This window comes from Zonotrichia leucophrys, chromosome 2 (genome assembly GCF_028769735.1).
Source record: "Zonotrichia leucophrys gambelii isolate GWCS_2022_RI chromosome 2, RI_Zleu_2.0, whole genome shotgun sequence".
Lineage (NCBI taxonomy): Eukaryota > Metazoa > Chordata > Aves > Passeriformes > Passerellidae > Zonotrichia > Zonotrichia leucophrys.
This window is the reverse complement of record NC_088171.1, coordinates 7,296,219-7,307,805: the sequence shown is the minus strand read 5'-3', so window position 1 is coordinate 7,307,805 and position 11,587 is coordinate 7,296,219. Positions and strand designations below refer to the sequence as shown.

Here is an 11,587-nt window from a genome sequence, read left to right as displayed (position 1 = left end):
TGGTCCAGCCCCACCCTGCCAGCCCTGCCTGACTGCAGGAGTCACCTGGAACTGATGGAAGGCTCCAGGTGCCCCTGAGCAAGGCCCAGCACAGGCTCAGCTGCCCAAGGGGACTGGGGTTGGTTTCAGAGGCATTCCTTGGTAGGAAGGAGCATGACTGGTGTCTTACTTAATTACTCCCATTGTAATGCTGTATCTTGAATAACTTCAGCCAGCTGGTTCTGCTTTGTAAACCCTGGTACCTGGTTCTCCAGAGAGCCAGGGACTCACTCCCTCCAGGACTAGTGGGGAGGCAAAGCAGCTGCCCTGTGGCCACTCTTACCTGCTCCTTTGCATCCTCTGCTCTTCTCCTCCAGGTGCTGGCCCTGTAGGGGGCTGAAGGACCAAACAGAGTCTGGCACAAGCAAATCTCCTCTGCAGAAAGATGTGGGGCTGTAATTATTCTGGCATTATCATTATTTTCTTCACACTGCCCTAAAGGTCAATAAGTGGATGCTGGAGTATCTCTGCAGTTTCTGCTGCACAAGTGGAAGGGCAAGGCTGTCCTGCAATTCCAAATCCAAACTGCACATTCCCAGGGAAGGCTGTGGAGCGGGAAACGAGGCCAAGAACGATGCTAAGAAAAAATGCATGGGGTAAGAGCAGCTTTTCTCTTCTGCAGGAGCTCCCACACACTGAAGAAGCTGAGGCAGGAAGTCAAAGAAATAGTAAAATAAATGAAAAGAGAGAAGGGGAGGAAAAAAACCCAGAAATTACCTGTCAAGCCTTCCAAGATGCAAGGAAGGGAGAAAGGGAGTGAAAACAAGACTCAAATTGTCTGAACATTAATTTCCATCAGTGTCTAACTTGGTGCTTTCTGGTCTAACAGCTACAAAGAGTAAGGCCATACAAATTAATAAAAAAATGATACTTTATTTTAAATGCAGCTACTGTCATGAGTCATCAAAATAGACTTTGCAATAGTTACTTTGTTTTAAATATGAGGTGACGAATGACAGCAAAGAACTTAAACTACATGAAATGTCCTAAAATTAAAAGAACTAAATTTAAATATTTCAAATGACAATTATCAGAAGATGAAAGGGAATAAAAACACTTTCCAGAAAAAGTAAAATAATTTTGGCCAGTAATCCCATACTAGAAATGTAAATTATTGAGATACTGCACATGAAATAGTCAAGGAGGACTCCTTTCTGTCATTGTCATGATCCACAAAGCTGAAATCTCACCATTTAAATTACATTGCTCTAATGATTTCTCTTACTTAAAACCAGTCCAATAATCCAGGACCATCCAAGGAGCTGATGATAAATTTCACTCCTTGGTGCAGTGGGGCTGCTGCTCTCAGTGTGTGACCAGGGCCCAGTGACACCCAGACCTTCACGCTCAGCTCCTCGGGCAGGGCATTTCCAGCAGCTCCTTCCGCGGCTGTGCCAAGGGCTCTGCACAAACCCCTCCAGGATGACTTCAGACCGTGGCTGAAGGGGAAGCAGGCTCAGCTGAACTCTCCTCAGCCACCTGCTGGCTGTGTCAGCTCTCAAAGTGCCACTGCTGAGGAAGGGACCCGTCGCAGATGGCCACGGTGACGTAGCCCTTGTGGCTCAGGGGATCCACCACCTTCAGGCACTGCCCCACCGACACCTGGTACAGCCGCTGGTTTTTCTGGAGCAGACAAAGACAGATGGGATTTATTTACTGAAACTTCTGTTCTCCATTGTCCAACTGGGGCTGGAAGTGATGCCCCAGGGGAGGGGGTGCTCCTCCTGACAGATGAGCCTTTCAGCAGCCTCCCTGCCCCAGCAGCCCCACAGCAGCAGTGCAGTACAGCACACCCCAGAGCCACAGCCAGACTTGGAAACAAAGGCCCTCACGTCCTCACAGGCCCCCAGCTGGGATTTGTTTATAGCACAGTCTTTTAATGAGTGGAGGGATGATCAAACATCCCCAGCACTCAGCAGAGAGAGAGCCCACAAGGCTGTGGTGGGCACAGACAGGTCACAGAATCCTACAATGGTTTGGGTTGGAAGGGACCTTAAAGATCATTTGGATCAAACCCTCCAAGCCCATACAACTTTGCCATGAACACTTCTAGGGTCGGGGCATCCACAGCTTCTCTGAGCAACCTGTTCCAGCCTCACACCACCCTTACAGCAAAGAATTTCTTATTATCTAACCTAAACTTGCCCTCTGTCAGTTTAAAACCATTCCCCCTTGTCTTATGCTACTCCACGCTCTAGCAAAAAGTCCCTCTCCAGCTCTCCTGTAGCCTCCTTAGGCACTGCAAGGATGCTTTAGGGTCTCCCTGGAGCCCTCCCTTCTCCAGGCTGACCAGAGTCCCTGTTTTGTATCTGACCCTGCATTAGCAGTGCCCCTGCCCTCAGCACCCACACACTGGAGAGCTGCCAGGCCTCGTGCACGGTGGGTGCTCACAGCCAGGGCAAGGCCAAACCCCAGCCAGGAGTGACGAGGAAACAGCTTTGCTGCAAGCCGGCATTGAAGGAGTCAGAGCTCTTCATTTCTCGGTCTCAAGGTTGTTTATTGTTCCTTATCTATAAAATATTTTCTCATATCCTGCTGAGGTCCATCCAACAGGACAGTCCAGGCACTCTGCCTGCCCCCAGGGCAGTGTTATGTCTTTATACTAAAAACTACGTATACAATGGTTATAATTACTTCCCAATACCTATCACCTATGTTTTCTACTCTAAACCAATCTGTAAGTGCCAACATTACAGCAGAAGATGGAGGCCAAGAAGAAGGAGAAAGGCAGAACATGCCCCGATCCCTCCATCTTGTCCCCTGAACCTCCATGCTAAAAACCCCAAAATCTATTCTTTCACCTCGTGATAAATTCACTGTCATTCTACTTCATTTGTTGTGGCTTGCAGATCTTCATCTAAGGTTGGTAACTTGCTCCACAGGTTATAATCAAACCCACAGGGGCACCTTGGGCTCGGTGCAGGGTCTCTGAGACCCCTGGCAGGGGTCTGGGCTGCTCAGGGCAGCCACAGGGATGTGCTGGGTCCCGACACTCTCCCTGCCTTTGTTCAACCACGTTGGTGCTACAGAGTCTCAGCAGGCTGAGGGCATGTGAGGGGCAGCCTCTGAGTGCACACCCAGGAGACAAACCCCATGTGTGAGCAGCACTGGCTCAGTTGGATTGGCCACTCCAGGCATTAACAATTAAACTAATGAGATCAATTGCAGGGCAGAAGCAACTGCTCTGGCCTGTGCTTCTTCAGGCACTAAGCAGGAACCACCACATGGACTCCTCCTGCCTCCCAGGCCTGCAAACACAACACAACAAAGCTCTGGGGTGGATTTTGCTCTCTCTGGCATAGCCCAGATGAGCCACAGTGCTGTGGGTGGCTGTGACTGGCAGAAGAAAGGCTCAATGGAGCTGCAAAAACCTTTCTTTGTTGCAAAGGGCCTGCATGTCCCAGAGCACACCAAAAGTCTTAATAAGACTGAAATGCAGCCATCAAAGCCTGTGCAACTTCTGTACAAGGCTGCCTGAACCAGGGGCTGGGCCTGGTGCAGTGCAACTGCTTTGGTACATCTGAGGTTTGGTCACAATTAAACTCAGCCCTGATGTCCTGTTAGTGCTACCATGTCACTGTCATATTTTATGAAAAATATTTTTGCCAGGATTTTTCTCCTGAAAAGCTGAGAAGCCTCAGAAAAGAAATGCAAACAATAATTATCTGATTGCTTGGAATATGGTTTAGAGGTTGCTTACCAACAGGTGCATCTTTGATTGATTCCATGAGAATTGTTTTTACTTAATGACCAATCATGGCCAGCTCTGTCAGACTCTCTGGTCAGTCACGAGATTTTATTATCATTCTTTGCTAGCCTTCTGATGTCTTCTTTTCTCTTTTCTTTAGTATAGTTTTAGTATATAATTTTCATACAATATATAATATATAATATGATATAGTATAAAATATAATATATACTATATAGTATAATAACATATAATCTATAACATATAAGTTATATGTTATACGTTATATGTTATAGGTTATAACATATAACCTATAACATAATATCATAAAATAATAAATCAGCGTTCTGAGAACTTGGGAGTCAATTCTCATCTCTCACCTCATCCTGGGACCCACAACACCACAACAATGAATAACCACACCTGTCCCTGAGTGAGACACTGATCACAAGCAATGCACAGTGGCAGCCCCTGCACTCACCCCAAATGTCCACTGCTGGGAGCCACCCGAGCCGTGGCACTTCATCAGCCGAGGGGGATCGGACGAGCGAGTTTCAGACACATCCAAGCACAGCAGATTATTCAAAATCAGCTCATGATCCTCGTTGTAAATCCACACCTGAAAGAGGAGATGGAAAGACATTGATTGCAATGTTTCAGGGCAGTTTCATTGAGCCTTTTGTTCAGCTACAGAGGAGATGCTTCAACATCTGGATGTCAGAGATGGGCCTTGCAGGGAGTGGTGAGAACTGAACGCAGCCCCTTCCCTGGGCCCACCTGCATGAGGCAGGAATGTGTAGGGGGATAGAATATAAGTAAATAAAGGTGGTATAGAAAGTAATCTTACCCCCTAAAGAGTTGCAGCTGAGCCAATTATTAAGGATTAGGAGCAGGCCTGATGCTAACAGGCCACACCTGTAGCCAATAAGAACAGTGTTATAAAAGAGTGGATTGGTTGGTTGAGAGGAACTGGAGTCAGTTGGCTGCTGTGAGGATGAGGAAGAGTCAGTGCCTGGAGGAGCTGCCTACAAGAAACACCAAGGAGGTACAAAACTCTGGCAATATGGAACCCTTGCAATGTACTGATAATAGAACTTCTGCAATATAATGACAACAGGAATGCACTGGTTCATATTTGCAGCCTAAACTGCAATTGGGCTCCTGAATTGACATGACAGAAGAGTTTCTCTGTGATCACACTGAAAGAACCAGCTGTCAGTTCCAACAAGCAGCAAGGACACATCCAAGCTGCCTCTTGTCTGTCCTCTCCCACATGCTGCTTGAACAGAGCAGGTATTTTTATTCTTGGTACCAGAAATGTGTCAGGCACCTTCAGTTGCTGCCATTCATGCCCAAACCCTGCTGGCTCTCAGCAAGGCACATCTGGCACAGCTGGACATTCAGGGAAGCAGGAACAGCAGCCTGCTCCAACTGCAGGAGCTGCTGGTTCTCCCTCCCTTGACAAGATCACATCTGTGGAAGACCTGGAGCTCTCATAACCAACAGGAGAGTGAATCCCAAACCAGAAAGCAAAGCAGTTCAGGAACTTGGGGGTGTGCACCTCAAAATATCCTGGGTTACAGAGGGGTAGAGAAAAGAGAAGTAAATGGAAAGTGTGGCTCTGTAGTGCAGGGAAGATCCTGGGAGCATCAGGCTCAGCACCCAATGCCAGCTATTCCCAATGCACAGGGCAGCCCTGGCACTCACAGGGCAGCTGGACAGCACTTCCCAGCCTCTGGGGTGCTGAGCAAGGCAAATCCCTTCCCCTGACACGGGAGCCTGTGAACAAGAGGAGCTGAGCCCCTCATACCTGTCCTTGAAGTACCTACAGACACACAAAGTTCCTGTGCTGTGCTCCTGTTCCAGCCCTGTTCCCATTGCTCAGCTCAGTGCTGCACTTGCCATGCTCACTGTGTAATTAATTTTTTTTTTCCATTAAGTCTGCAGGAGTTTCACAGTCACAATATGGCATATCAAACTCTAGGCAGAAAATTCAGGCACATAAATTTTGCTTTGTCTCTTTTTTTGGCCTATGAGACTAAAAGCAGCCTTCTGGGAGGTGCTGGGATTTGGGACACAGCCTCAGTTGGACAGCACTCAGTTCATTATCACAGTGACTATTATAACACAAGGAAGGCCTCCTTGGAAGGAGTGCAGGGATCACATTAAAATTTGCCCCAACCTCAGGCATTTTGTGCCTTCTAAAATAGTTTTTGCTGTTTATAGCCTGCCATGAAAAAGAAAGCATGGCAAGATTAAAGAGGGAGGAGAGAATGGAGAAATGGCAGGACTTGCCAGAGAGAATTACTGTGGAAAGAACAATGATGGGGCTGAGTCCAAACAAGAGATGAACTGGTAGGAATGGAGAGAGAAGATGCAGTGACACAGGGAACAGATCTTCAATCAAAAGCTGAGTGATGGCACAGAGCACAAGGCAGTGGTTAAACCCAGTGTGAAACTTCTCCAGAAAGGCTTACACAAGACAGCCAAAATTAATTTCAAACTAATTAAGTGTTTAGTGTAGAAAACAAAGGAAAGAGGAAAAATAGGCCCAAATTTGGTTCCAAATCCAGATTAGAGTATCACTATGATTTTGCAGATTATTAACAGATTCAAGCACCAGGAAAGCAAAGCCACCCCATGAGGTTTCTTTGTTACACAATTGCAAGCCTTAGCATACTCCAGAAATTATTAACTAATTTTCTGCTGAAGGCTGAAAGGATAATGTTCAGCTCTTGCTGCCAAAGGCTGTCAGGAGCAACAGCCCCATATAGGAATGAAACTCCTGGCAGGCAGCACAGTTTCTAAAGTCTGTAAGCAGAAAGGTGCCCTCCCAGGATTTATGTCTCACTTCTGAGAGCTCTCTTCTTTTATCCTCCTATGTATTTTCTTAAAAAAAAAAAAGACACAAAAACCAAAAAAAAAAAAACAACCAAAAACAAAACAAAAAAAAAAACCACCACCCCAAAGACAACCATTTAAAAATGTAATCTATTTTAAAAAAGAGGCAATAGAGGTGCAGGATATTTTTAACCTGCATGCACTTCCTAACTAGCAGAGTTAGGAGATCATCCCTGTGAAGACTTTGGTTTCTAAAACTGGGATTGTGTCCAGTCCCCAGAATTATCCCAAGCTGTTTCTACTACAGTTAATGGAGCATCCTTTTCATTATAACTTACAGACATCATTTTTAATGTATTTTCTAGATACAAAAAAACACTTCCCCAATTATTTTCTTTCTATAGCAAAATTATGAACTGAAAGTCAGTCATGTCAAGCCTGAGAAACCAGGACAGTGTGATGTGCCTGGCTAATTTTCAACTCTACTTAATGATGACATCTAAGTCAACTACAATGAAAAGGATTGCCCATAATGCTGATACAACTGAAAGCTACAGAATACCTCTTATTGCTTTTAAATCCAAGTTAAATTAGATTTGAAATTCCTTAGCAGCCATGAAGGCTAGAGAAAACAAAGCAAGCATAAACCAAAGGTAAACCAGAATTGCTTTTAAGGCCAATCCCATGACTTTAGAGAGGCTGGTCAACTCTCACATGCACTCACCAGACCAAACACAGGCTTTTTTCCTAGGACAAAGGCATAAACCAGATAATTCTAGGGCAAAACCAGCTGAAAATGCCAACAAGCTGAGTGAAACTACAGTTAAAAGCTTCCAATAGTCAGGATGTTTCTTGCTATTTTTATAAGAAGCTGCTAAATAAATGTCATCTTTCTCTACACTGTTCTCACATATCTATAGCAAGATTGTTCAAGAGGTTATGACAGCAAGTTGGCTGAATGCACTCTTGAGATTTATTAGAACAAAATAAGTGTAATAGCAGAAAAACAGTGTTGGTTGACATACTTGGTTGGAGAACAAAATCACGGTGAAAGAAGATAGCACAGCCAGTTTTTATTTATGAAAAATAATTGCTAAATTTACCACTAGCAAAGCAGATTCATGAGACAAGAAGCCAAAGGTCAACAATCAGAGCACAGATTTGTCTCTCTCAGCGCCAAAGGGATAACTGAAATTTGTTCTCCTGGATTAAAAAAAGTCAGAAAAAAGTTTTGATGTGGAAAATCAACAGAGATTTTCCTTCAGGCATGTGGCACTTCATTATGAGAAATATTGCAGCAAGGAGAAGGGAAGCATAACTGTGTGGACATCATGCCCAGGCTTTCTCACCCAGAATGGCTCAGAATTGCAGCTTTGGCACTGCAAATGTGCAATCACTTGGTGGTGATGCTGCCCATCAGTCACTATTACACCCACACAGCCTTTTTAATTTATAAGACTTGCTGACTGTCCTATAGCTACTGGAATAGAACAAATAGGAAAAACTCCATTCTGATGCCAGCTTTAATTAATGCACCCTTAACACAAGCACAGGAAGTGGCCATTTGGTCCCAGTGATGATTTCTCAGTGCTGCAGAGGTGAAGCACAAGGATGTGCTTGTACTTGCTCCTGTCTGACATCTGAAGGCCACGTGTCAGGAGGCAGCCCCAGTTATCCTGAGACCTGCAAACACCCCTCTGTCCCTGTCACACCCAGCTGCTGAGGCCACAGCAGGAGGCAGGAAGTCCCATCAGGTGACAAAGCTTTTTGTTGGGACTGTCACAAATCACTCTGCCTCCACTGCTGCAGTTTCCAAACCCTAAAAACTGTTGTCCATGTCATAGAGCATCAAGTCAGCCCAGCACAACCCACCTTTACTAAAGCTGTGCTGCTTTACATCCCATGCTCCATTTATTCTGTGCCTTTGATTACTTTCCTCTTTAGATCCAACCTAGATTTTAGAATTGGGTCCCAAGGGCTCCTAAATCATAAAGTTCTCAGGGTAGTTTTTAGCTATATAAGCCTTTATGGCATTAACTGAAGTTCTCTCTATCCTGGAGACTTTTTATCCAAGTCCTGAATTTCTGTCACCTGCAAGAAGTGAAACAGCAAAGGCCTCATGTAGTGATCCAAAAATTCTCATTAGGTTTTCAATCCATCCCTAACTAATCCCCAGATCAGCAATTCACCTGTAGCCAAAGAACCTCCTGAATTCCTTTTATTTAACACCAAATCATTCCTGTATCCCAAACTGCAGCCACTCCAGCAGCAGAGGACTGGGAGTGCAGTACACAAACACCAGCAGGGCAGGAAAGGGCTGCTCTAAATTCCAGTGTGAGGAACCAACCTAAAGAGCTGCCACAAATTCTGAAGTGCCAATCAGTGCATTATGAGCCCATCAGGAGCCACTTTAGGGCAGCCCTCAGCCAAATAGAGAGATTCATGCCATAAAGAAGGAGATTATAACATCCAACACTCAGCATTAGCAGGAGCTCCACAGAGTCCTTGGCCAGCCCCATGGTTTGAATGTCCCTCTGACAGCAGCCTGTCTGCTGAGGAGATGTCACACCAGGGCACTTGGCCAGCAGGAAAACACACTGAATGAATGAATTCAATAAAATTGGGAATCTCATACCTGGTTCTGGTCGTTGTAGTCACACTCCCGAACCACCACCAGCCCTCCTTTCTGACTTGGGTGGCCCTGGGCAACCAGGCATTTGTTGGTTTGGAGGTGATACAGCTAGGAAAGGAAAACAAGTTGACAGTCAGTAAAAAACAGCCCTAGATCCCTAGTGTGCTCAAAAAACTCAGCCAACACTTGCAGTTATTAAAAAAATCTTCCCTTTTAAAATGCCATTCTGTTTCTCATATAGCTTGGAGAAAAAAACTGCACTAAACAGTTCCAATTTGCTTTCTAATTACATCAAGCTTTCTCTCTCTGGTACAAGTGTCTCTGCCAAGGTTCTTTGCCCTCTTCACTCTCCACAGAAGTCTAAGGCCTTACACAAATTCTGCTCGGGAATATTGACTGTCCTGTATAAACTGCATTTTACTACAGTTAACTTAAACATAAGTCTCCTCCTACAACTTCTCTTCATGGAACAGGACAGCCTCCCTGAGAAAGGAGAAGGAATTACTGAAATAAAAACAACTTCAGAGATTTATGTTGTTTGCAAATTGGTTTTCAAGAGCATTTATGTAACTGAAAAGCCACTGTTATCAGCTGTGGTATTTTGCTGATGGATCAGGGAGAGAGAGAACATTTTACAAGCATGTAAATGCTATTTTTGCTCTAATGCCCTGCCTAGTCTGATTTAGGGGGATGGTGTATCAGAGGACTCAATTCAGGCCTGTCCTGTGATGCACAACTGTGAGCACCCACCATCAAAGCAAACAAGGAGGCTCCCAGCAAGCTGCCAGTCTCTCCTGATCTGAACAATGATCCCACCCTAAGAGACATCCAAGACATTTTCTGCTGTGCAATGTTTAGGTTGTTCTATTTCAAGAACCAAAAAAATCATTAAGATCTTGATGTATCCCACAGTGGTACTCAGGGAGACAAAACATCTCTAATTGTGGCTGTAAATTACACACATGCTCTGAACTAACTGCTGGCCAGCTTTTCAGCATGATTTTTTTCTTTTCAGCCTGATTATTTTTCTTCCCCTGGTGTGGTGGGGCTCAGGCTCTGCAGGCAGCAAACACTGCCTGCACACTGTGAGCTGAGGGATGGCAGGGCCTCAGATCTGACACCCACATTAAAAATACTTTATTTCCAATCTGGAGCTGGATGGAGAGGAAAAAAGAATTTGCTGTCCTGAACTCCAGGCCAGGCTGATTAACCAGCCAGCTGAACTTTATTATGAAGACATCCATGGCTGTCTTGGCATTGCTATTGACTCTACAAATTTTTAGAAACCAAAATACCCTTCCAGTAATAAAAGGAACAAACTGCTTGATCACATGATAGCAAAAATTAGCACAAATACCAAATAATATTTTTCACTAAACACCATTTCTGGAAATAGCTGTCCCAAGGCACAACAACAATTGCCTTGAGTGCACCATGCTTCTCCTGCTCCCCACACACATCTAAAACAAATTACACAGAACATTCAAGTAACATTTCCTCACACCCCAGATCTAGCACAGATCTCATTTTCATCATTCCTCACTCAACAGAAGGTTTTTAAACCATAGACTACATGAGTTTTGTATGATTTTTGTCCTTTTTTTTTTATTGGCCACAATGGCCAGCATTGGACATCACTGGTAACAGCTGCAACCATTTGTGATCATTACATTTCTTCCCAGCTGTCAAACCACCACTTATCTGTGGCTCAATTAGTTTTTGAGAATAAACTGAGATTTGGAGTGATTCCTCCCAAATCCTAAAGAGTCTGGCACACAGTGGTGACATTGGCTGATCATTCTGTTCCTTGCAGGCATCTGGAAATAGTTTCTACAGCCACCAGAGCCAAAGCTGACTCTCTCATACAATGCTGGGTATAATTCTTGAACCCCAGAGAACAAAGCCAAAAACTGCATTTTTCTGCTTCTTTTCCCCATTTCTTAAGGGGTGCACAAAGTTTTTCTCAAAATTAAGCCATGGTAAATAACTGCTATGAAGAGTTAACTTTAAGTGCTGTTGAGATATTCAGATCACTCCATGATTTGTTGGAGTTCTCTCCAACATCAACAATTTCTCAGTTAAATTTCTGTCTGAATGAAAGCAAAAAGCTATTAAATTCTAAAAAGAAAAAAAAGGTCTGACTAGGGGAGTAACAGCATCCAACAACGAGGGGAATCAGCCCATCAGTTTTATTCAGGGAAACCACATAACAAACTTCACAGCTTGGCTGGGATGTTGCTATAAAAATACTGCACAAATTGAGGATTCCCAGACAGCTGCTTCCAAGAAAAAAACCTCATGGTGCCAAGAGGTCCTGCATGAACACAAGTCCTCCTGACTCACTCCTTGCAGAACCAGCAGCTACTGCAGCCTGGGGGGACATCACT

At 44.5% G+C, this 11,587-nt stretch overlaps 1 protein-coding gene across 4 annotated transcripts in view; it reads right to left on the bottom strand.

Moving 5' to 3' along the window:
* Nucleotides 1–892: 892 nt before the first annotated feature.
* The window catches only part of GALNT11 (polypeptide N-acetylgalactosaminyltransferase 11), a 47,491-nt gene continuing 36,796 nt past the window's right edge, over nt 893–11,587 (bottom strand). For 3 of the 4 annotated variants that reach the window (XM_064703878.1, XM_064703880.1, XM_064703879.1), the window contains exons 10-12: nt 9,204–9,308; nt 4,209–4,346; nt 893–1,662 (exon numbers count right to left, since the gene is read on the bottom strand). In XM_064703878.1, the coding sequence (XP_064559948.1) occupies nt 1,531–1,662; nt 4,209–4,346; nt 9,204–9,308 (375 nt within the window). In that variant the 3' untranslated portion in view covers nt 893–1,530. Of the gene's footprint in view, nt 1,663–4,208; nt 4,347–8,106; nt 8,660–9,203; nt 9,309–11,587 lie in introns of those variants that run through there. The other variant, XM_064703881.1, reaches the window with a different exon arrangement.